This window comes from Corapipo altera, unplaced genomic scaffold (assembly GCF_003945725.1).
Source record: "Corapipo altera isolate COAL_440 unplaced genomic scaffold, ASM394572v1 61016, whole genome shotgun sequence".
Classification (NCBI taxonomy): domain Eukaryota; kingdom Metazoa; phylum Chordata; class Aves; order Passeriformes; family Pipridae; genus Corapipo; species Corapipo altera.
This window is the reverse complement of record NW_020885063.1, coordinates 128,295-154,628: the sequence shown is the minus strand read 5'-3', so window position 1 is coordinate 154,628 and position 26,334 is coordinate 128,295. Positions and strand designations below refer to the sequence as shown.

At 50.2% G+C, this 26,334-nt stretch overlaps 1 protein-coding gene across 7 annotated transcripts in view; it reads right to left on the bottom strand.

Moving 5' to 3' along the window:
• AAK1 (AP2 associated kinase 1) overlaps nt 1-26,334 on the bottom strand; it is an 84,092-nt gene that overhangs the window by 38,694 nt on the left and 19,064 nt on the right. For all 7 annotated transcript variants that reach the window (XM_027669011.1, XM_027669014.1, XM_027669012.1 and 4 more), the window contains exons 3-13: nt 19,869-19,987; nt 17,808-17,916; nt 15,281-15,423; nt 9,706-9,827; nt 8,196-8,277; nt 6,214-6,346; nt 4,887-4,990; nt 3,827-3,906; nt 2,342-2,496; nt 1,969-2,243; nt 213-416 (exon numbers count right to left, since the gene is read on the bottom strand). In XM_027669011.1, the coding sequence (XP_027524812.1) occupies nt 213-416; nt 1,969-2,243; nt 2,342-2,496; nt 3,827-3,906; nt 4,887-4,990; nt 6,214-6,346; nt 8,196-8,277; nt 9,706-9,827; nt 15,281-15,423; nt 17,808-17,916; nt 19,869-19,987 (1,526 nt within the window). The remainder of the gene's footprint in view (nt 1-212; nt 417-1,968; nt 2,244-2,341; nt 2,497-3,826; nt 3,907-4,886; nt 4,991-6,213; nt 6,347-8,195; nt 8,278-9,705; nt 9,828-15,280; nt 15,424-17,807; nt 17,917-19,868; nt 19,988-26,334) is intronic.

The window sequence follows — 26,334 nt, the reverse complement described above, 5'->3', positions numbered from 1 at the left end:
GAGGAGCACTTGCTAGTGTCCCAAATCCCACTGCCCCATTCCTTCCCCCAAGCTCTCCCCAGATCCCAGTGCCCATTCCTTCCCCCAGGCTCTCCCCAGATCCCAGTGCCCCATTCCTTCCCCCAGGCTCTCCTCAGATCCCAGTGCCCCATTCCTTCCCCCAGGCTCTCCCCAGATCCCAGTGCCCCATCCCTTCCCCCAGGCTCTCCCACCTGCTCCTGTGGCTGTGCAGGCTGGGCCGTGCTGGGCTGGGCCTGGGGCTGGGCCGGGCTCTGTTGTTTCTGCTGAGCTGCTGCCACTGTCTTCTGCTGCATGGCTGCCTGCTGGGCCATCAGCTGCTGCTGCTGCTGCTGCTGCTGGTAGTAGTTCTGCATGAGCTGCTGCTGTGCAGGGGCTCCTTGCTGCATCCCTGGGAACTGGGAAACAACCGGCGGTTGAGGTGCCCGAGGTGTGCCTGGGCACTAGGAACCACCAGCAGGACTGGGGGCCAGCACAGCACTGCTTACAGGCACTGCAAGTGGCCTGCAGACCCCCTGCAGAGGGGTGGTGGGACACAGCCTCCTGCTCTGAAATCAGATCCTGTCCCTGCTACCCCTGCCCAGATGGAGCTCCCCCAGCACAGACTGTCCTGTGCTCCCAAACTCCCCCAGCACAGACTGTCCTGTGCTCCCAAACTCCCCCAGCACAGACTGTCCTGTGCTCCCAAACTCCCTCCTCCATGTTTATCGACTCTAAACCTTTCACAGAATCATGGAATGGTTTGGGTTGGAAGGGATTGTAAACCCCATCCAGCCCCATCCCCTGCCATGGGAGGGACACCTTCCACTAGCCCAGGTTGCTCCAAGCCCCATCCAACCTGGCCTTGGACACTTCCAGGGATGGGGCAGCCACAGCTTCTCTGGGCAACCTGTGCCAGGGCCCCTCCACCCTCTGAGCCAAGAGTTTCTTCCTAACATCCAGTCTAACCTCATCCTCTGTCAGTTTAAAACCATTTTCCCTGTCACACTCTGCCTGTATAAAAACTCTCTCTCCCTCCTTTTCATAAGCTGCCTTTAGGCCCTGGAAGGGGCTCTAAGGTCTTTCCAGAGCCTTCTCTTCTCCAGGTGAACAGCCCCAGCTCTCCCAGCCTGGCTCCAGAGCAGAGGGGTTCCAGCCCCCAGATCATCTCCATGGCCTCCTCTGCACCTGCTCTAACAGGTCCACATCCTTTCCCCAGGATAGGAAGATTTAGACTTCCTTTGCTTCCACTTCTGCTAAACATCCTTTAGCAGAGATCTGTGCTGCTATAAACACCTCAGATAAGCATGTGAGTGTCATCTCTGTGTTCACAGACCTCCTTATCACCACAGTCTACCAAAAACCAGACCAAATCTTACCCTTGAAAAGGCACCCCAGGCTTCTGGAAGCACAAAAAGGACATAAATTGTACCCTCTGCTCATCAGCTGAACACTGAAGTGTTTCAAGACCCTGAAACACTTGGAGCTGTAACATCTCAACCAGCACCACTGATTTTATGTTTGTACATGACAAAACTATCCCAAGGCCTTCCACACTGACAGCTAAAAATGCCAGTCTTGTGTAGCACAGGATCATCAAGTCTGGAAGAGACCTTCAAGATCATTCAGTCCAACTGTGAGAACACATTCCACAACCTGACCACTCATTCAGTGAAAAACCTTTCTTCTAATATCTAATCTGAACCTCCCCTGGCACAACTTGAGGTCGTTTCCTCTTGTCCTTTCACTTGAGATGCGGCAGAGGAGACCAACACCCACCTCACTGCAACCTCCTTTCAGGGAGCTGCAGAGAGCAAATCTTACTGGAGAACTGGGGATGCACTGGAAAATGCCTAAAACCTGTCCCTACTCCCCCCCCCAACATAATATACCTCTGTAAAATGCCATAAATACAAGGGCTCAGCCCTGCAGACGCCGCAGGCACACACCGAGCCGGCCGCGCTCACCCACCTGCTGCGCCTGCATCATCTGCTGCTGCTGCTGGTAGTAGGCAGCTTGTTGCTGCTGCTGCTGCTGCTGCTGCAGGAGCTGCTGCTTCAGGAAAAGCTGCTGCTGATGCTGAGGGGTGGCCTGGGGCTGTGTTGAGGGGACCTGGGGCTGTGCCTGCGGGGCCGGGGCTGGCGCTGCCTTGGCCTGGGCCGGGGGCTGCTGAGGGGCTGCTTTGGGCTGGGGGGTGCTGGCAGGGAGTGAAGGCTGGGCACTGCCCAGGGCAGCCGGGCCTGCAGCTGGGAGAGAAAACCCAAAAGGGTGTTAGATCAAGGTGCAGCACAGCCCTGGGGGGCACAGGGCCCACAGGAAGCACAGGGGGACAGAGCGGCCTCACCTTGGGGCTGAAGGGCTGCCGGGGCCGTGGGTCTCTTCCTGGGCGTCAGGGCTGGCTGGATGGGCAGGATCCCAGGGTTGGGCTGGGTCTGCCCTGCTTTAGGTCTCTGCCGGGGGGCTATGGACGTTTCTGTTGTGGGGATGGGATCTGTGAGCCTGGGAGGAAGAAAAGGAGAGCACTGAGAGCACAGCCAGTGCATGGAACACACAGCAGGTTAAACACTCCTCCACACTCCAGCTGGGTGTGCCCAGGAAAGGGGAAACACTCGTGGGCATCTGGACACACCACACACAGCAAAACCTCCCGGATGCACTCACAACAATTAACCCAACACTGTCGCTCTGACTTCTCTGCCAATTGTGGCATCTTGTCCTGTTGGACAGCTGGGACTTGTCAAAACCACTCAGTTCATTCAAATATTTGATACAACATATTGTTTAAATCCACTCAGTGTTCTGAACAAGCAGATGAAGGACACAAATCAGCTCAGGAGCAGCTGGTACCTTTGGGCAGGGTTGTCTAAATTGCCATCTTTAGATGCACCTTAACTTTGGTACATTTACCCCAGAATCAGGTCATTGGACTCCTCTGAGTTTACTGAGCTCCAAAAAGGCAGAGCAAGAGAGAGAAGCAGCCCCTGCCCTTCTGTGGATACAGTGGCTATGATAGGAGATTGTTCTTGACACCTAACTGACCTGACCAAAGTGAGAGTAACTGCACTCAGTCATGAACCCAAACACACCGTGCTGGGACTGGCAGATGGGAGACATCCCATTTCAGAGTCTGAGGAGAGCAGCTGGGTTTGGAATGCCCACTGTGCACTGCTCACTCTGGACCAAAATCACACCCGAGCTTTGTCCAACACAGTTTACAAGTCTCAATCACAGAACCACAAGCAGAGCAAGCAGCAGCAGGAGGGGATAAAACCCACAGAGTACAGCGGTTTCCCCACTAACTGGGCGCTTCAGATGGAAGCAATTGGGCTTTTGTGTTTTCCCCCAAAGCAATTACAGGACTCTTGCAGAAATCCCAGTCATTTCGTGCAGTAACTCCTGGCTCGGGTTATGGTCTGTCGAAGGTCAGACTCAGCCACAGTCCCTGCTGAGTCTCTCAGCAGATCTGTGTTCTCTGGGGCCATTCCAGGCCCACTGCAGTCTCTGCCCTGACTCTGCTCTCAGGTATTCCCCTGCCTCTGGAAGGATGGTATGCTGGATCCATCCAGGTGCAGGAGCTCCAGGAGCTGCTGTGGAGCAGTGCCTGGGGCACAGAGAGCTGCTGAGTCCTGCTAGGCATCCCCCAAATCCCACTCCCTGCAGACAAACCCCCCCATGTCTGCATCTGCTGCCCTCAGATCAGAGAGCCCGGGGTCGTTCCTGCTCTCAGGACCGCGGTGTTTGTCCCCAGGGAAGCAGCAAACACACCCCTGCTGGTCAACAGAGAGACACGACAGGCACAACAGAGAGGGGAGCACAAAGCAGGGGGTACCTGGCCTTGGGCTGACTCTTCTTTGCAGCAGCTTCACTTGCTTTCACCGGGTCTGGGAGTTTAGCAGGGATTGGAGAGTTCTGCAGATCCCAAAAACACCCAATTTGGTATTGTGAGGGCAGAAAACAGAGTCAGAAATAATTTGCAAAAGCATCATAATAAAACAGGGAGATTTGGGGATCCCCAAAGCAATTTTTCCTCATGCTGGACACACGACAAACTCCTCAAAGTTCATGTCATGGGGAGACAGTAGATTGAGAGAGTCTTTACAAGGGGGAAAAGAAAAGGCTCAGCTTTTTGACCATTTACTACACAGGGAACATGAACACAAAGGTTCATAGCACAACCTGGGCATTTTTAAAAGGAAACCTGGGGGACAACAGCAACAATATTTATTAATAATGCTATAAAACACAGGCATAATAGTACCAAAACCATCTCTTATTCATAAAGACCATAAATAACCACCTGAACATGGGGACAAAAAAGTAGGTTTCTATTTACCTGGAAACAACAAAATAAAATGTCTGTCACAGGTGTCCACAACACCATAAGAAAATAACTGTCAACTCTATTTTTCAGTTAAGCCTCTAAGAACACACTGAGAAGGGGCAGATGGCTGTGCAAGGACTGATGCAATTGAAATACAAGTTCCAGCCAGCCAACAGCCCCCAAAATGCTGTGTTTAAACCCAACTGCACCCAAACTACACACGCTGTGATGAGTGTGCCTGGAAATCAAACTGGTTTCCCAAGCATGGCCTAATTTTCCATGTTCACATGCACGAGATCTCTTGGTTGGCCTCACACTTGGTGACTGGGTGAGGAGGTAAATCAGGGACAAACAGGAATAAGTAACATATGAAAAATCCTGATTCCTGCCCTCATCCTCCCAAAAATCTAAATCAAACAGCACTGATAATTAGAAACGCAAAAAAACCTACTCTCCTAATTACAGAACTGGGGAACAACCTACAGAATACAGCAAAATGTTCAGCATTGAGCAGCTGCCCCCCAGTCTCCTCCCACAGAGGCCTCCCTCAGTCCCCCCCTCTGCTCACCTGGACGTTCTGCACTGGGCACTCCTTCTTTGCCAGTTTGAATGCAAAGTAGGAGACCTGATAAATGTCAGGTCTCTTATCAGGGTCTGGCTCAAGCATATACCCTGGAAGAGGCAGAGATGTGACATCAGAAACAGAGCAGACAGATGCACATGAGCCAGCTGTGGCAGCTCCTCAGACTGCACAGAATGAAGGAATCTCTCGGGATTGGGGTGGGGAGGCCCTGGCACAGGATCCCAGAGGAGCTGTGGCTGCCCCATCCCTGGGAGTGTCCAAGGCCAGGCTGGACAGGGCTTGGAGTAACCTGGGACAGTGGAAGGTGTCCCTGCCCGTGGCAGGGGGTGGGACTGGATGGTTTTAAGGTCCCTTTCAACCCAAACCATTCCATGATTGTCCACTTGGTACAAGCAGGGCTAACAGGGTGCTCTGCCTCCTTCAGAGCACCTGGTCAGGTCAGGGCTCAGCAGGGCTGAGCTGCTCGTGGGCTCAGCTGGGAACGGGGCAGGACAGACAGCCAGGATGAACCAGGACACATTTTCCAACACAGCTATGACCAATCTGCCTCCAGGGCAAGGAGGGGAAATGCTGCCTGCTCAGGGAATAGCAACTGGGTTTGACTTCGTACTTCCCAGTAAACCCACGGGAGAAGAGCTTGATCCAGCCCTGGTGTGTCAGGGGGGCAGGAGGACAAGGCAGCCACAGACACCACTGCATAGATACCCCACATGAGCAAAGAAAATACCAGGCTGCTCTGCAAACACATCCAACTCTGTGTGAGTCAAGATTGTGGCTAGGAAGAGAAAAAATCAAATGCTGTGCTGGAAACAAGAGAGCTGCCCCAGCTTTGCCAAGAGTAGTGCATTGTACACTTAATTACACAATCACTCTAGTCAGTGGGTTATTTATAAATCATTTCAGTTCTGCTTCCCAGTTCACAGAAGATGAATTCTTATCACTAGTCTAAGTCACTGTGGTTCTTTTCAGTTCCTTATCCAAACAGATTTATTACTGGAGAAATACGTTTCTGCATAAATAGGCTTATTGTGCAAGTTCCTGTAGGACTCAAACCAAACGGTTGTCTGTGTTCCTGCCCTTCCCCAGAGCTCACCCCAGCCTGGCCAAACAGAAACTCCTTTGTCACAGCTGGCCCTCCAAGAGTGATCTCCTAAGCTTCTAAAAGATCACTTTAACCAACCCCTGGGCAAGCAAGTCTCCTAAAAGGAGAGGAGAACTGCTGGTTTTCCTGTGGGAGCAGAGAACATGAGAACAGAACACCTGTGCTGGGTTTTGGCTCCGTGGGAGCTGCCTGTCCCTGTCAGACACTCACGGATGAGGCAGTGCATGTCCTGCGAGTGCCGCGAGTTGTCCGGGATGGTGAAGGTGCCGTCACAAATGGCCACCTGGCTCTCCCCAAAGGGCAGGGTGAAGTAGCACAGCTTGTACAGCAAACAGCCAAGGGCCTGGGGAGAGAGAACAGAGCAGGGACTGAGCAAACGGCCAAGCACAGCTCAAACACCACGGCACAGACAGGGAGGGGGCTCCAGCCTGGGTATCCAGGTCCTGTGTGATGTCAGGCTTGCACCCAGCACCCCTGGGATGGACCTGGAACACGGGTACAGGGCAGGACACACCCATGGAGAGCTCAGCTCTCCCCTGTTAGGGAGACACTGCTCTGGGGGACTGTGTATCATCAACCCTGCACGGCTCCACAGAGCACAGCCCTTCATGTCACTGAACACGCAAAGCCTCTTTCTGCCACACACTGAGAGAAAAAAGCAAAGAAACAGCACAAATAAATGGCAACCATCATCATTAATACATTTATTCTGACAAAGAGAAGCCCAAACTGTTTCCAAGCTTAAGTTCAAACAACCTTTCAGCTGTTCTAAATAAATGCCAGGGAAATACAGCTCATTCTGCAGCCTGCCAGGCTGTACCACCCTTCCCTCCACTGCCGTGCTGCTTTTGGCAGCAAGAACCACCACCTATTGCAAAAGAAAACACAATTTCTGCACAAAGGGCTAATTATGAAACACTCCCACCACCTCAGAGGGGAGAACAGGAAACATTTCCTAATCCTAAGCTACTCATCATCAGCTCATCTCCTTTGTCACAGGGTTTCTCAATTAAACTGCTCTCTGGTTTACAATCACCTCAGCAGGTTTGAAGGGAAGGGAGGTTTGCAGCAGGACAAGCACTGGAACAGGACTGGAAGCTGAGGCTCCCTATGCCCACCAACACACACACTGGTCTGGACACTCCAAGGGTCACAGGAACAGAATTCCTGCCATGCCAGGAAGAGCAGAGCCCCTGGATCTCCACCTTTCCCATTATCAGAGGAAGGAGTGCAAATCCTGGCTCTCCTCTGGCTGCCTCTGAGGCCCTGACTGTCCTTTCACAGCTGGACCTTCCCTCTCCACTCCCACCCAGTGCTGTGCCTGATCCCACAGACTCCTGCTGAAATGTGCTCCCACAGGAGCTGCTGCTCCCAACTCCAGCTGAGCTCCCTGAGAGCAGGGGACTCTTCCCAGGAGGTGTCACACCAGCAATTTTCCCTCTTGTACATGCACAGCTATTGTACATCAAAACCCTTTTTCTGCTTCTGCTGTGTTACTTCCTAGCTCAGGGCTCCAGAAACCACACAAACACTCCCAGTTACCACTTTAAACACTTCCAAACATCTGCTGAACTGCCTCTATGCTCCAAACGGCACAGACTCTTTTCCACCACTGTCCCATCCGAAGGGAAGGGAAGCCTTCCACCCTGGATCAGGTTAGCCAGGAATGGATTCCACTCCAGCTGAATTCTGCTCTCACCACGAAGAGCATGGCAGGATTGCCCTGATCAGCAGGAACAGCAGTGCAGGAGTTTGGCCTTTGGCCAGTTTGCCAACTCAGCCCTGTGTTACACAGGATCACCCACTACTGCTGCGGGGAGCAGGTCCATTTGCTCGGGTTTCTATTCAGTTCTGAACAGTAACTTCTGTCTCACATGTCTACACCCCAACTCCGGCACAAGAAACTAAAATATTCCAAATTTTCTGCTTTAACTCTTCAGATATGAAATCAGGTTTGCCCTGTTCAATCCTGGAGCTTCATACATAAAAAATTCAAACCACACGAGAGGAGCACACACATCTCATCCAGCAGCCCCCTGCTCAGCAGGAACTCATCAGACACATCAGCAGAGGAACTCTTCATTCAGAAATGCCCAGGCTCTTCAGGAAAGCAGGTTAGCCCAGTTTCCCTGCCCTCAAGGCAGTGAAGCAGCTGCAGCCTGGCTGGGGGTGTCAGTGGTTTCCATACGTACCCATATGTCTGCTTTTGTGGTGATGAGTTTGCCACTGTACAGGTTGACCATCTCTGGTGCTCTGTAGGATAATGTAGTGTACCTGCAGAGAAACATCCATCAGGGAGCTCAAAAGGGGTATCAGAGGCATTTTCACTGTGTCACAGTTCCAAATACATCCAAATTCTCTCTTTCCCTATTCATTTTAGGAAAAAAGATACTAAGATATCTACTTAAAAAAATCTTTAACAGCATCATGTGCTACATACCTCAAACACTACCTCTACCTCTAACAATAAAACACCCCTGCAAACTGCCCTGGAAAGCCAAAACAGTAACCACAATCCATTCTAAAACAAGGAATTCACTCACGAAAATGCACAGTCATTTTAAGAACTACAACAGAAATATTCAAGGATGCAAAGTATTAACAAGGTCAGTAATCGACTGTCCTCTGCAGTGTCCTCACTGCAGGGCTGTGGCCAACTGTATCACAGATTGTAACTGGGTATGTGGCTCCTAAAAACCAGATTTCACACCAGGACTCCTGCTCAGAGCCACTGTAAGCAAGGGAAGGGCCACTGTGTACCTCAAACCAGAGCTGGAATCTGCCTCATGTGAACAGATCCCCACAAACAGTACAGCTGGAAACTGCACCAGAGTTTAAGAGATTCTCCTGATGAGCTTTCCTATCAGCAGGTCTGTAATTTCTGCTGTGGCACTTTGCCTGCTGCTTACCTTGATCACAGGAAAGCATCACTAAAGGCAGAGGTTTTGTAGGCTTAAGGGTACAAACAGGGCATTCCAAAGGGACTGCAGCACTGGATTAGGAGAGCTCTGATGACTCCAAACAAACAAGTCTAGGAAATCCAAGCAGGTGTAGCTGCATTCTAACAAAAAGGAGGCTCTGCACACATCTCTAACCAGTCAGGATGTTGTACTGACAGAGGTGGCAAGTTTGCAGCAGTGATGTTGTTAAAACTAAAGCAAGACCAAGGACCAGGAGTGTGCTCCATCCCTGATCCAGATCCTGCTGAACTGCAAGGAAGTCCCCTTTGCAGAAGCACCCAGGAGCACCAGATGCTGCCAGGACAGCTGGCTGTGGATGGGACAGGAGAAGGAGCTGGATTAAAGCCCTCCAGGGCTTGACACTTCCCATGCAGAGCCGAGATGGGGCCCTGAGTCACTGCTCGGGAAGGACAGGGATTGTGTCATCCCTGGCAGCTCAAAGGAACCAAGAGAAATGAAGGACAGAGACAGAGTGACCCCACACAGAACAGAACAGGTCACTGCCTGCAAGGTGGGGCAGCTCCTCTGCATTACACACTCAGTCCTTCAGCTCCAAAGCAATTACATCAAACTCAATTTACTGTTCCACCTTCCCCCGGGCACTCATTTACCTGCAGCACACACTGCCATGCAGCACAGCCAAGCTGCTGCAGCAGGCCTGAGCAGAATTAATCCCAGCACAAGACAAAATTACCCTTCAAACACAAACTAGGCCCGAGCTAAAAAGGCAAAGCACACTTACTTTTTGATCTCCTCCTCGACCGCGTTCACCCCCTCCGTCTGGGGGTTCTGGAATTTGTTGGTGGCACTCCCGAAGTCACACAGGACATAGTGGCCACGGTCGTGCAGCAGGATGTTTTCAACCTACAAGCGTCACAGACAGACACAGAGTCACTCAGACAAAAAATATTCCGGGTTTTTTTTCCACAAGCCAAGGTTTTCAGTGCCTGAAGACATCTCAGACACATCTGACACGAAGGCGTAACACGACAGCGAAGCAAACAGGCCTCTGTCACAGCCCCTAAAATAGAAGTCAAACGATGGAAGCACAGTTGTAACACTGCCTTCCATCCTGCCACCCCTCCCTTCTCCTCCTGCAAGCACAGTTCTGCCTCTGCCAGGACTACCAGGACAAGAACAGTGGCATCTCTGGTGCTCAGTGTCCCTGTGCTGCTGTGCCCCTGCTCTGGCATCTGAACAGGGGACAGCAAATCCAGCTGTCCCCAGCTGTGCAAAGGGCTGTCCACGGGACAGAGAGGAGGCAAACACATGACAGCACACACACTTCTGTACTGTATGAAATTCAAACACATCTCCAGGCCTTTGCCTGCACTCCCCCTGTCCCTGAGGGTCTCGTTCCAAAATGCTCACACTTTAGGTGCCCCTTCTCAGGTGTTGGGTACCCCACAGTCCCTGAACAGGGGCTGGAACAGCCAAGGTTCCTCCAGGCTGCTGAGATGATCCCTTTCCCTTCAAATATTATATGGTACCTTGAATCAGGCAACTGAAAGAACTACTGAAACAAACACCTGGGACAGTTGAAAAAATAAATAAAATCAGCAGAAACACTGCCTTCCCCTCAATACTCACACTTAATCATGCAATAACAAAAACCTAGCAAACTGCCTGAATGTTTCAACACAGACTTAAAATGTGTAAAACCCTGGGTTCAGATCTCTGGTTCAGCAGAGCAGCCCTGTTCTCCACTCCTCATCTGTACAGAGGCATTAAGAGCATGTTCTCTCGAGGGAACACACAATTTTTCATGTCTTTATCTTCAATCAGTGTCAAATGCTCAGATACAACAGCGAGATAAGACACACTGCTCATACAGTTCAGAAAAAAACCCCACATGAGCATCTGCTAACAAAAACCTTTGGAAGTGGAGCTCCCCATCAAGGATGAGCCTTACAAGAAGGAAAGAAAAAGGAGGAGTCAGCATTTTAAGCATCAGAAAACGCAGCCAAATTAGAGCAGCTGAGGGGGAGAAGGCTGGCTTGGAACCAAGGGTTAAACATCCCCCTTCTCCCCCCGCCATCCATCTGCTTTGAATAAAGCACTGCACACAGATGTTCTCCCCAGCACATCCACACTGACTGTTATTCCCTCTTTGCTGCAAATATTCCTCAAGCGTTGCCAGAAGAGTCCTCCCTCTTTATCTGGTCGAGAAGTCCGAGGTGATTTTTCACTGAAATGTCCTGCAAGGTTTGTTAAACGTCACCACTGGACTATCCAGCAACCAGGTTTGGTCAGTAACTGCCAGTAAAAGGAAAAAATAAATACAGCAAAACAAAGCTCCTGAATCACTGCTACTGCCTGCCAGGCCAGAGAAAAGTGTCTTTAAAAGGAGTATGGAGGTGTCTTCTTCTGGTCAAACTCCCAAAAAGCTGCACTCCAGCTCCCAGCACTGCTGAGCATTTACAACTCTGGCTGCAAACTTCAACACAAAGTCAGACTTAGACCCCAAACAAAAGCCTTTAAGGGAAACAATGAGTTGGTTTAAGTTTTGTTGGTTACAGAGCATAGCTTCAGTCTTTCCAAACTAAATGCTTCTTTGCTAAAACAGAACTAAAGTATAAAACCCCCTGCACAGACATGCTGGGAAGGGATAAGGACTGGGGCTTTAAGTAGTGAATTCAACACCCATTACCCTCTCCTGAGAGCAAGGGCTTAAAGGCGAGTATTCCTAAGCTCAGGTGGTGATTTGGGAGGGATGCATGACCAGGGCACACTTCCTAACTGCTTTCCAGCACCTTCATATCTCTTCAGAGATGTTTCAGCTGCCCTTTCTCCCCTGGCACCGCTCACTGTTCCCCTCTAACAGCTCATGGAGCATTTCCTGGCACGGAGCAAAAGCCACGTGGCACCTTAGAGCACTGACTGATTTTGGCACAGGGACACTCCAAACATGGCCAACAGGAGGGTTTTACCATTACAGGACTGAACAATTCTACATATCACACTCAACAGATCCAGTCAAACAAATCCCAGGCTTGTTGGTGGCATCAGGGCAAGACTTGGCATTCCAAAGAGTGATGGAAGGCAGAGAGGTGACAGCAGCACAGTGGGACTGTCTGATCACACCACACAAGGGCTAAGAGGAAAGCAGGTGAAACTAAATCCTTATCCTGAGAGCACAACCCCCTGGGCATTGCAAAAAGTAGGGGAAGGAAAGGAGAAAGAGGTTTGCATCAACAGCATCCTCCGGGTTGCCTGACACAGTTTTTGGTGCATCCTGCTGTGTAGCTGCTACAAGGGAAATCATCTGCTCATCTCCCATCCAGTCACCTGCTCCTGGAACCAGGGGGGTTCAGACCACCAGAAGCACCACAGCTAGAAATGGGAGACCTCTCCCTGCAGAAATCCAAGCTGGTTCTAAGCTGGTGCTCTGAACAACAGGAGTTATGAGATGTGAGACTGGAAAGACGAGGTTAAATATAAAACAAGCCACGCAAACAACTGCCCCAGGTACGGGGTAGTTGTGTAAATCAGGATCACCAGCCCTAGGCAGATTTTGCCCTTCCTCCACCTCACTAAACCCTGCTCCTCTGGGGTCTGACAGGTCTAGTTTCTTACAGAGACTCCAACACAGCAGCAGAGTGATATAACAGATTGCCATAAGGTTTGGCCATTTGTTCTGCACTGTCAAAAGGCCTAAACTAAAAATACAGGAATTGATCTTACCCCAGAAAGGAGAACAAAAATAAACTTTTTAGGACTGCCCTGCAGCAGCAGCGGCCCATGAACCCTAAGGGTGAGGAAAGTCCCTGCAAGAACCAGTAAAGATTATACTGCCAGTGAATCCTCCTCAGAGGGGTCCGGACTGGGGCACCAGCAGCACACAAGAGGCTTCTGCATTTTAGGGAAAAAGCTGCATCAATATACACCTGGTTTTGTGGCAACCAAAGCAGAAGTAATGAAACATCCCAGCCTGAACTGCACAGCATGCAGCTGGCACAGCACCTGAGTCACTCAGACCAGGCAGGAAAACCTTAACACACAGGGGTGACACGGGATCCTCTCTTGGCCCTCACTCGCAGTGAGATGGCCCCTTTTGCCTACAAAACTCTGGGGAAAGGTGCTGTTGTCCCTCGGTCACTTCCCGCCAGGGGGGACTGTGCCAACAGGAGGTGGTTCTGCTTCAGGCAAAGCCTGTTGGGTTAATTCAAAACCAGAGCCACAGGCCACTGAGACTCCTCCAGCTGCGCTTGTCTGAAAGGGCTGAGAGCTCATTCACAGGATCCCTGCTGCTGGCAGGAACCTCCAGCACCAGACACATCAAAGAGCTGCAAGGCAACAAAAGGCCTCCAACCCCCAGGCAGCTGCCTCCAAAACCAACATCTGCCCCCTCTTCAGCAGGGTTATGTTCACCCCAAGAAAACACCTAAGGATGGACGCCCTCCTTACACCCAGAGCCTGTACAGATCTTCTTTGGCCCTTAGTCTCTCTTGGCTTTGCAACTCCCCCTTGACAGTTTTAACTCAAATAAAGTCAAAATATATATAAATCATTAATTCTGCATTCGTGCTTAGATCCCCAGAGGTCCCCACAACAGAAATAATACACTATTCAACCAGAAAATTATTCCAAGCAGAGAAGAGCCAACTCTGACTCTGGGCACAGTCTACCAAGAGCCAGGCCTTGCAAAACCTCCCTGATCTAGGCAGTGGGAGCTGGCTATCAGACCCCAACAGCCCATTTCAACTGCAACTCAGGGCAGAAAGAAACACTCAACTCACTAACCCAGCACAGATGTCCCAGATTCATTCCCAGGCCACACAATGAGTTTGTTCTTTGTGAAAAACCCCAGGGATTCACCAAAAAGGTAACGGCAGGGGTTGATGTCAGCTGGAGAGGTTCCTGTTCCTCATCCTCTCATCCCAGTTTTCCTGGCCTATACAAACCTCTGCAAGATGTCCACAGACTTTACCAGCTCTAAATCCAGGCCTCAAACTGATAGGAGACCACCTGTTTCCCTCTGGAAAACACTCACAGGAGTTATTTCTCTGTCCAAACCAACTGAGTAGTGGGGTCCCCGTCACTTCAAACGTGCCAACCCACCCCAGACCCCGAGGATTCCTGCCCCTGCCCCACCTGGCTCTCCTTGGCATGGGGGCATCTTTGGCTCCCACAAAACAACGCGGCACAAACAAACATCTGTGAGGGCTCTGAAAATAGAACCTGCCCCACAAAGCACATCTGAATTTCAAATCTGCTCAGCAGCCTCCTTCCTTCTTGGCTGAATATTTTATTCCGGCATTTTACGAGCTTGTAGAGAGGAAAGGGAACATCTTTTTGTTTGCTTGATTACAGGCATGGGATTTTTCCCAAGCTCTCCTTGCAGGCCCAGCCCTGTTCCCAGCTAAGTATGCACAGTTTTACAACACACTTTCATGGTCAGAGCTCTAGAGGCCAGTTCCAAAAGCTCCTAATAACTCCTGCCCCACGGCCAACACCTCCTTTTAATGTGGGTCCAGGTAACAACCTCATAGCATATTTTTTGTGAGCAACCTTAAATCATCCAGGGCGTTTCAGGGGGTAGAAAGTCACTGTGAATAATTCATCAAGTACACTCTGGCACGTGTGCAAACCAGAATTATTCACAAACATTTGTGTTTAAAGAGATCTATAGATGGTAAACATATGGTGAGCAGCAATGAGAGGCTCATTTCTTTTTTTATCTTCCAATAGAGAGGTGTATTCATGCCCACTTTTCCTCATTACTAACGAGGGAAGCACAGCACTGGCACTGGCGTAGGCAGCAGGCAGACAGTGAGGATCACAATCACAGAATGTGCTGAGTTGGAAGGGACCCACAAGGATCATCCAGCCCAACCCTCAGCCCTGCACAGGCCCAGCCCCAAGAGTCACCCCCTGTGCCCCAGAGGATCATCCAAACCCTCCTGGAGCTCTGGCAGCCTTGGGGCTGTGCCCACTGCCCTGGGGAGCCTGGGCAGTGCCCAACCACCCTCTGGGGGAAGAACCTTGTCCTGGGATCCAACCTGAGCCTGCCCTGACACAGCTCCAGCCATTCCCTGGGTGCTGTCCCTGGTCCCTCCAGAGCAGAGTTCAGTCCCTGCCCCTCCTCTGCCCCTCCCCACGGAGTTGGAACTGCAGTGAGGTCTCCCCTCAGTCTCCTCTGCTCCAGCTGAACACACCAAGTGCCCTCACACGGCTTCAAATTAAGGCCCTTCCCCATCCTCGCTGCCTCCTTTGGTCACTCTCTAAGGGCTTAACATCTTCCTTATATCCCAAACTGCCCCCACATCCCGGGTTATTCCGACACTCCCTGCTGGCCCCTGGAGCACAGAGCTCACCTTCAGGTCCCTGTGGATGATGGGGGTCTTGCACTGGTGCAGCCTGGCCACAGCCTCGCAGGTGTCACAGAAGATCTGCAGGACCTCGCTCTCGGAGAAGCCGGTCTGCAGGCGCTGGTTCATCAGGTTCACCACCTGCCCTCCTGCACAAACAGCACACGGGGTGAGCTGGGACAAACAGGCACACAGGGTGAGCTGGGACAAACAGGCACACAGGGTGAGCTGGGACAAACAGGCACACAGGGTGAGCTGGGACAAACAGGCACACAGGGTGAGCTGGGACAAACAGGCACACAGGGTGAGCTCCCATCAAACAGGCACACAGGGTGAGCTCCCATCAAACAGGCACACAGGGTGAGCTCCCATCAAACAGGCACACAGGGTGAGCTCCCATCAAACACCACACAGGGTGAGCTCCCATCAAACACCACACAGGGTGAGCCCCAGTGCCCCAGACACGCTTGTCCTGCTCTGCTCTCCACACTGGGGCTCTGCAGGTGGCACATGAGGAGCTCACGAGTTCAAATTAAGCTCACAACAAACCTTCCCCAGAGGCTTTTTGCAGTCTGCTTACTCAGCTTGTTTTGTTCTCATCTCCTCCCCTAAATCCCAGGGTTTGCATAACTTGGGCAGGCGTTACAGCTCACCTGGGCAGGTGTTACAGCTCACCTGGGCTCCAGGCAGAGCTTCCAGAGCAGCACACCAGCTCCCACAGCCCACCCTCCCCTGGCTGTGTCAGCACTCAAGTTATTCTGACTAAGCCACATAATTTTCTTTTTTTCTTCCGAGTAAGACTTATTTTGTCCAACTAGAGGAATAAAAGGTTGAATCTGGGGCACCCACAGTCCACAGATTAGCTTGCCACATGTAAGCAAGAGGAGGGAGGGAGGGAGACATTCAGAAAACCCACACACTCAGTGGCTTGGCTGAAGTTGTCAACTGGCAAAGAAATTAAAAATCCATCTGTAACAAGGGAAACTCCAGACAAACAAAACCAAGTTTTCATGAACAAGTCCTGAATTGGCCTCAACTTTGAGGTTTTGTTGCTGTCAAGGCCTTTCCAAAACAATCCAGAGGTTCTTTCCCTCTCAGAATGCCCCATATAGACAAACTCCCTTCTGAGGCTTTGGCCAAACAGAACTGTATCACTCCACATCACAAGTGTCGGAGAACTTCCATGGTAGGAAAGAAAAACTCAGTTTAATAAACAGTACAGCTGTGAACATTTTACATTCAAAATGAGTGTGGTTCTGCACACAAAGACACTGATTTGGTTTGGAAACCGTTTGCCACAAAAGGAAAATCCATGTGTAACAACCATTCCAGTCTGAGTGCTGCAGACAGAGGCAGGCCTGTGCTCAGCAGAGCATCTGGCAAGAGCAAGCCACGTCAGAAATGCCATCTTGCAGCTCTCCTCCTTTCAGATGGAAGGAAACTCCTTAGAAAGATGGATTTTACTTATCAGCCCCAAACTTGGCCAGTGCAGCTGGAGGAAGTGCCTGTGAGTCACTCAGTTCGCAGTTCCCCCCACAGTGGGTTCTGCACATGGAGCTGGGCAGGGATCCCCCAGCACTGCCAGGCCCACTGACCACACTATTCCTTGGGAGAGTTAGGTCTGAGCTTACAAAGAGCTTACTGAATGATTCCTTCAGCCAAACTACACAGCAGGATCTTCCTTTCACCACCAAACAAACCCAGTGCAAGGCACTCAAGATTCCTGCATGACCCAAAGCAGCAAAGAAGACGTGGCAGAACAGAAACCTGCACTGTTCATGTTTAAAGGCATTTTAACATCTAGATGCCCTTGTTGCAATGCACTCAGCTTCAGTCAAAAGCCAGACAGGCCCAAAAATACTTATTTGCATTGACTGCCACCATCCAAACCAGCCACAGACTTCTGAGGTCACCTGGCCAAAACATTATTTTTGCTAAACACTCTTCCTGAGAGAGGCATCTGAGCCCAGCACACGCGTCATGTTCCAAGCACCACATCCCAGCGAGAAAGATCAAAGCTTTGGGACGGCTGGAAGAGCCTGTCTGGCTACAGACAGCCAAGCAAAAAGGTCAGAGGAATGCTTTTTGGTTCACATTATCCATGTCACACTTCTTCCAGAACAACCCTCAGTCAGGCTGAAATGGAACAAAGCTTGCAATGCAACATAAAGAGAAGAAAAATTTCATTCCACAGTCTGGGAGCTTTAGAAGAGCCACTTCTTGTGTGGACCAGCCTACAGACAACAGCAATATGTACTTTAGGGTTCTCCTTCACAATGGAAAGGATCCAGGCCTACCCTGGGCAGGAGCAAAGGTGGTACCACTCCCACGAGCAGAGTCCCCACAGCCTCACATGTCAATCCACTTCTCCACCCCCAGTTCTGGCTTTGCTTTGTTCAGAACAGCTTCCTGGCAGCAAGAAAGGGCCAGGCCTAGAGCAGCTTTTTTTTTTTAAAGGAAGATGCTGTGCAAGTTCCCTGCAGGCACTGAAGGAGCAGCCCACCCATGGCCAACACGCCAAGCCCACACTCACCCCGACAGAAGTCCATGAGGATCAGCACCTCCCACACGTCCCCGCTGCTCACAGAGTTGATGCTGGAGTCGATGTACCCGACGATGTTCTTGTGGCCAGACAGGTCCCGCTGCAAGGCACAGAAATTCCAGCCATGAGCCAGCCATGCAGGGCAGCAACCTCCTGCTCTGGTTCCTCCACGCTGCACAGGCTCCTGTCACTCTGGGTTAATCACAACGTAGAGCCTGAACAAACCTGAGCTCTGTCTCTACCTGTTTTCCTTCCAGAAGGATTTGAGACAAACAGCAGAGAAACAGCCAGCCTGGTGCATTAACCTGTTCAGGACTGGTCAGATTTTGGCACATTCCCAGGCCAAGCCCCCAGAGCTCCTCCTCTGCACAGGGCAGATGGTGGTGGTGGCCATGCAGGACATGTTGTACTTACTTCTCTCGTCTCCTTCCACTCTTCTGCTGACAAAAAATATCCTGAATCTTCACTATAAAAACCCACTAAACCAACAAAATAAATCTTAACCTTGCTTTTCAAAGTGCCTTATTTTAAGTAACCTGGTGGGTTAAAGCACAGGTTCTCATATCAATGACTTTTCATAGAATCACAGCCTGGTTTAGGCTGGAAGGGACCTTAATCATCATCCAGTTCCACCCCCCTGTCATGGGGACAACATGCTAAACCTACAGGGAGAAGTCATTTCTTTGGGATTCCAGCTTCACACACAGCCCAGTCTGATGCTCAGCTTCATCAGTAAAAGAAATCAAGGTTCTGCTGGGCACATCCTGCTCTGACACTGTAGGGCTGCAAAAACCAAAGTTTAAAATAATTCCTTATTGCAGAAAAGCTGGGAAAGAAGGAATTGTTTCCCTTTAGGACAAAGATGAGTGCCTAGGATCCAGTCCAGGAGCAAGAGGACCTGCTGAGTAAGAAAGGTCCTCCTCACCCTCACCTTCCAGGCGAGCCACACATTCCAAAGGCACCAAAGACACAGAGGCAACAGAAAGCACCAGCAAGTAAAACCCAAGTAAACAAGCTCTGTGAGCACAGCTAAAACTTTTGATGTGAGATCTGATCTCAACTTTTCCCACGGAGCCATGGGGATGACAAACCATGCCCAAAGCTTCATTGTGCTATCACAAACACCAGCACTTCACTTTAAGGGTATTAACCTCATTAAAAGCTACACCCAGAATTGCCACAGGTAAGAGTTTCTGATATGATCATCTACCCCAAACCTGTACCTTATGTGGTAAATTCACAGAATGAGGATTTTATATATTTTATATTTCCTTCCCCACCAGCAGCTGCTCTAAATGTTCATCAATATCTTTGGATACAACTTCAGAAGTGGCACTTCCCATGTTTACCAGGCTGCAAATCTATTTGGATCATCTCCATTTTGTCTTTGTTCAGAGATGCTAAGTTTAAAACAGCTACCCTATCAAGTCCTGTATATATATAATCTAGAGAAATATCCCAGAGCTCGTTACAGATACTTTCCCATTTCGAAAGCCCTGACAGTAACCACCCCAAAACTACTGTTTAAATCTCCCAACCCCATCGATGCTGAGATAATCTTCATCCTGCCCCAAAGGAGGAGAAGCTGCTGTGATATAGATTTATCTCAGGATGGGGGTCTGCCATTCCTGCACTGATTGCAGTTCAGACACAGCTACATCAGAACCATCAGCCTTTTCTGATGAGGTCTAACAGACTTTAGCTCTCAATTAAAGATTGGCAGACTGAATTCCAGCACCCCCAGCCATGCTTGCCTCTTCGGCTCTTCCTTTTCCCATTAGGCCACAGGGTTGACACGGGAGCCTTTTCTCTCCCCCCATTTTCCTGAAACTCCCTGGGTTTTTTACTACCAGGTTTTGTTTGTCCACTGGAACTACTTACATTTGAAATAATTCAATACTAGACTTTCCCAGTCACATAACTCCAGGAGTCAGGTTTTGCTAAGAAAATGCAGTTTGTGACCCGATGTTACAGAGATCAGAGGCAGAAGGTGAACAGGCTCTCCCACCACTCCACTGCAGTGTGGTGTCCCAGCACAGCCCAGTGACTCACCATGATCTGGATTTCCCTCTTGCAGACCTGCAGGTCGTACTCGTTATTGACGTACATCCTCTTCAGGGCACACTTCACCCCATTGCTCGTCCTCACCAGAAACACTATTGCAAAGCCACCTGTGGGAGACACAAAATCACCCTGCTCGTTAACAAAAAAATCTCTTGGTCTTCACTTCCAGCCCCATCCCTGCCTTGGAACAGTCAGGAGAGGGAGGGCACTGAGCAGCTGCCACCACTCCATGGTGGGAGTGCTCCAGCATGTGCTTGGCTCCAGAGCCTCCAGCTCTGCCCAGACAGTTATTTCTGGGAACTAAAAGGGATTCAAGGGGGTAAATCTTCAATCAATGGCAGCAAAGTTAACATTTAACACTTCCATAAAAACACACAGTTACACCGGTTCCTTGTCCTGCCACACACTGCTCCATTAACTCCGTTATGAGAAGAAAGCTGAAGGACAGCAACGCTGCCTTGGACAGAAATCAGAGCTACAGATCACCCACTGAACCACCACAGCCCTAAACTTAAAAGGCTCCCCGACTTTGAAGCATCCAAGTTACATTACAAAGCTGATTCGTGCAAGAAGCAGAAGAAACATCTCCCACACGTGGTTTGATGTTTGTGCTCTTAAAACAGGACAGAAGAACAAGGGATGAAAAGCCACAATTCATTCTGTGGTCATTGCTATTAGTAAAGCCAGGACTCCCAGGATAAATTGACTTGTTTAGGATGAAAGCCTTTCATCTCTGTCAGCACTGCACCCAAACACAGGGTTTGTATTTGTGGTTCTGGCAGACACAGGAAGGTGACTGGGGATGGGGAATAAAGGCATCAAAGTTTCACACGTGGCTCCAGAGATCGGAATGAATCAGGACTAAGAGGCCCAGGGATCCAAGGAGCCAGAAGTGCTGCAAGGTGGTAAAAAGGGAGGCACGATGACACTGCTGGTGCCACCACCCAACAGCACCTCATTTGCTCTCTGGTACCTCACACTGCACCACACACTCCAGTTTAGCCGCAGGACTCCTAAAGCATCAGCTCACTAGTGAGTTGTGTGTCGGGGCTGCCGTGGCCTTCAGAAGTCCTACAGCAACGAGGGCAGCAGTTGCACACCACAAAAGGCAACTCCCATCCCAAAGAATTCCCTTGTCAAAGTCTGAGCCCTTCGGTGAATCTCGTTCTTCACCAGTTGCCAGAAACCAACAGACTAACCCCACACACAGTTCCACCAGACATGTTTGTACCTGGGGGTTACTCAGCATCTACAGGAGTTGCCTCCACCATGTGACATGTCACACATGACAAACAGAAACTAAATCTGAGTAAAACTCAGCCTTAAAACAGGCTGCACGTGATGACTCCACTCTTGCAACCACCAGTGCTTACAAGCTGTTAACCAACCAACCACCACAGCCAGAGGGCCTACTGAAGCTTTCACTAAAACTGGGCTTTATTTTCACTAAGAAAAGACTGAAGAAGAGCAAATGGCCATATCACACTGCTGTGATCAATGTGTGACCCTCTCCGTTATCAAAAGGCTCTTCTGACATCACAGCCCATCTGCCAAAACAACTCAGGAGGTACAGATGCAAACACCACACCTGTCAGCTCCAGAGCTGCTGAACAGAAACCCCTCTTGGCATGCAACCCCCTCAGTTTTATATGCCACAGTTTGCCACAGGAACTAGAGCAGCATTTCCTAGGAAGCCCACTGACTTTTAGGAGCAGCCCCAGAGATGTTGCAAAAATATGCAACAGAAGGAGGAGAGGGAAAAAAAGGGGGGGGGGGGAAGGAAAGAAAGCATAAAGCATCCCGACTTCAACTAAAAGTCTTAAGAACTACACCCCGGCTGCAAAATGGACATTTCCATGGAGAAAACTGGGACATGGCCCTGGGATACAACGTCCCACAGCTGCTTCCAAGCCCTCGGAGCCCTGCGGGGCCTCCCTCCACACTGCTCACATTCAGACCCCAAAATAACCCCGACTCTCTCTCTGGAGCTGCTGCAAACTGAGGATCTCAAATTACAAGTCGTTTCTAAGAGCTCCTGAACCCGCAGCAGTAGCTTTATTGTTCTCCCCGGCCACATTTGTCTCGTTTTTGGAAGAACAAATCCCCACGTCCCACTGGGGATCTTTAGCCCAAAGGGTGGCTGCTGAAAAAAGCAACACAGCACTACTGATTTTAATTCCCCCTCTTATAATCCACAGTGGAGCCAGTAAGAGATAAGGGACCCATAACCAACACAGCTTCCCCAATCCCTACTGTCTTAACATTTTACATTTTCCAAAATCACTGGAGAGATCAGGTTCAGATTCTTTTTTTCAATTTCTGTACAATACTGCCATCAACCTCAGACACAATCTAGAGAAAACATTAAGAAAAAAAAAGGGTTTTTTTTCCAATTTATTACAGCTCAGTCATCGTCAAAACTTTTTTGTAATCACAAGACTTTTTTGGGAGGCCTTTTTCCCCAAAAATGAGAAATCAGCAGTGACCCATGAGAAGCCCCCCCTCCTCTCCAGGGGTTCAGTTCTCTTCTCCCAGCTCCTGGCCAGGCCTGCAGGATCCAGGACCTCTGTTTACAGTGCCGTGCTCAGCAAAAGGAAACACGAGCTGAGCAGCAAAAACAGAGCAATTAAACTGTAGGGAAAAAAAAAAAAAGCAGCTCCACTAACCCCAAGAACCTCCTCCTAAATCTTTGCTTCAGCTGGGTGGGACTGGTGCCTCTTCAGACCAACTGCTAATGCCTCATTAGCACAGGTCCTTTTCCTCTATCTGGATCCTGGGCTAATTAACAAAGTCACCTCCAGAGCACCCTCATTAGAATATGCACATCATGGTATTTGCTTACAAGCTAACTGGCACAGAAAACTACATTCTGTGCAAGGGAGAGCACAGCTAAAGCATCCCGAGAGCTCAGAGGAGAGAGACATTCAGAATATAAAATATATATATATTCAGAATATAAAAATAAATAAAGTAATAAAAATTAAACTAATGCTTTCTGATACAGGAGTGAAACATCAACGCAGACACATGGCCTGGAGCATCTTCCAAATGCAGCAGTGACACAAATACATCAGGAGAAGCCACATTCAAGAGGATCCTGCAACATCTGCACTTCTACAAGTCACAGGGAAATTACACCCTGGTGCCCTCCTCCCCCTCACCTTTGACTCCTGCAGCTTCAGCTGAGGACACCTCACACCAGCTGTGCACAACCACGAGCCTACTTAGTTACTTTATTATTAAACTCCCTCTGGCTGCACATTAAAGCAGGACAATTTTGCCCCTGGGAAAAGCAGCAGAGCTCCCTCCCGAGAAACAAGGGCTGATTCCATCAGGGACACAGAGCTTTCCACACAGCAACCCAGAGAAAGGGACTGTGCAGGCAGAGAAGCAAAATCTGATGATCCACATCCATTGGGGAGTTTTACTTTCAAACAACTCAAACATCCCCCGGCCCACGTGCCTCAGCTAAAGCAGACCACAACAGTCCTTCCCAGGTTTTGATGGTACCCAGGATTTAGTCCAGAAAGGCACAACAGAATCAAGGATGTCTAACTCCCCCCAGGTGGTCACTCCACATTTAAACCAGAAGGTGTGAAAAATACCACCCAAATTTGAATTTCTCTGCATTTATTACACCTTCCACTGCTAATTGGCTTCAGCACTCCCAGTCTGACATGCAGAGAACGGGGCTGCAAAGAGTAAAACTGCAGGAGGATGAGGGAAGGGAAGAGGGTAGAGACACTCCTCACATACAAATGGCTCCAGAAATCCAAGATCCAAGTCCATTGGCAGGACACAGGTCAGTTTGAAGGTTACTGAGAACCTTCCCCCACAGCCTGCCCTCCAAATGAGCACTCAGGCTGTCACACATCACACACGTTCCGGGCAGGCACAGCCACATGCCAGAGCACAGCGGGGCTGCTGCAGGAATCCTGCTCCCTCCAGGAGTGCTGGGGCTGCCAGGCCAAGGGCAGAGCTGAAGGTACATCTGCTCACGGGCTGCTCGTGCCACAGCCAGTGTACCTGAGGGTCTGAAATGCCAAGGGGTGTCCTTGGCACTCCGTGCCCAGACCTGGAGAGATTTCCTGTCGAGTTTTCTGTGCACAGGAGATGATTTGGGAGCTTTGGTCTATCCTTCACCTCCCAAATCCCTCAAATGTTTATTACCAACTGTGCAAAGCAAATGGCACTGGCCCCAAACTGTTGCACTGCAGATAAAAGTTGAACACATTAAGGTTGGAGTGAAGGTGCACATGCAAGTTATTTGAAGCATTTGAAACCTTTTTATGGCAAACTGCGACCAATATTTCAGATTCAGGCCCAAAGAGCAGCTCAGAAGGAGCTGTGCCCCTGCAGGGACCTCAGGAGCAGCACTGCTGGGGTCAAACAGCTGGCATCAAACACAACTCAGGTTTCCCAGCAAGGTGTGACAGGAGAGGGGCAGCAGGACCCACCAGATGCCTGAAACGTTCCCTCAGCAGCATCAGCCAGCCCAGCACAGCCCAGGGAGGGACAGAGCTGTCAAGCACCTGGACTGCAGCCAGCACTGCCTAACCAAGACTTTCTAATGGATTTAAGAGTTCTGCTTCCCCCACCAGCAGCATCAGCCAGCAGAGGAGGGGCTGTTCCCCAAAGCTGGTGGATGTATCCCAGGGGTTGTAGGCTAAGGGTGGGAGCACCTGCCTGGTCACTGCCCAGCCCACAGCCACGCTTTGCTCAGACAAGCACCCAGCACCCTCTGAACTCTGAAAGTCTCACAGCACAAGGCTGAAATGAATACAACCCTCACCTTGGCTTTTAACTTAACAGCTGGGTCACTCTCCCTCCTTGCCCATTACAGATCTACAAACCACCACCTCCTCAGCCTCAAGGACCTTCAGCTTCCAGAGCCTCAGACCACAACCAATTTCTCCCTCCTTATTCCAACCCCCAACTTTGCTAAATCTGGGCAAAGCTGAAAGGCAGTAGATGAAAGACAAATGGACAAGCAATGATGCTGAAGCCCTGCCAGATGCACATTACAGGACCATTTACTGGTATTCTCAGAGAAGGCAGGAGCAGGCCAGGAACACCCAGCTCCGAGGGAACAGACATCCCGGGATCTGTGTGACTCCCAGCCTGCCAAGGTCAGCGCAGGAGCCTGAGCTGCCTGGGGTGAAGGCAGATCTTTGTGCCACATGGGGCCAGCAAGGGTGGGTCCCACACAGGCAGAGCTCAGAGGCAAAGTATTCCAGGCACCAGGAACATCCCAGGTCTTTGCTGGTAGAGCCTCTTTTCCAGTGAACATATGGAAAGCAAAAAGCAAGAGATCAGTCCAGGATTCAGCTGCGAATAAATCCAGAGATTTGCAAGCACCAGAAGGGACAAAAGCAAGAACTAAGCCTGAGTGTCAGCTCAGGGGACAGTTTTCCCCTGCACAAGTGCCTGTGAGTTAAAAGTTTTGAAGGAAATTCAACTCCTTTCTATACCAGCCAGCAGAAGCTGTATTTTAATATCATTCTCATGCTAAGATACAAAAAGATATCTATATGCTCGTTCTTAAGACACATTAACACTGTTGAGCAGGCAGCACATGGTCAGTGTTGGGATCACCATCAGCTCAGAGCCAGCACCAGCCACAGGTCTCTGGGGAAACATTTTTTGTGCCTCTTTGGCACTTTAGGCCTGTGTCAACAGCAGGGAAACATGGTTATCATGCTACACACTGCTGGCCTGACTGCTGTTCTTGCTAAAAGGTTTTAGGATAAGCTGAAAAAATACTGGCAAGTTCCAATTATCTCCAGTCAATACAGATGCCAAAGCAATTTTCCATGCAGGTTTGTGTCAGGGCACTGGCCCGTTGCCAGCACTGGTAGTTATGTTTTCAGCCCTTCTGTAATTTCAGCAGGATGCAGAGCTGTTCACAGCCAGGCAAGCACTGCTAAACTAGGTAAGAGCAGCTGCCCAGGGCTGCACGTGATCCCCCCGAGCTGCTCCAAGGTAAGGAGATAGCACTGGGCTCAGTTGAAGGGATTCACGTGGATTGCACGTCTGGAATCCTCCTGCACCCAGCAACACTGACCTGCAATCACCCACAGCATTTGCACCCATGGAATTTGCACTAAGTGGTGTTATGGTGAGGAAGAGCACAGACAAATGGGTTGCTTCTTCCATCACCCTGTTGTGACAAGCTCCTCTAGAGGTGCCTTTCACCAGGGATCCCATAAATCAGCCAAGCCCAGTAAGTGCTGCCACTGCAACTGTAGTGTGAACAGCACAAACCTCATCCTCTATGGACACATCCCATCCTCCATGGACACCTCTCATCCTCTATGGACACATCCCATCCTCCATGGACACCCCTCATCCTCCAAGGACACCCCTCATCCTCCATGGACACCCCTCATCCTCCATGGACACATCCCATCCTCCATGGACACCCCTCATCTCCATGGACACCCCTCATCCTCCA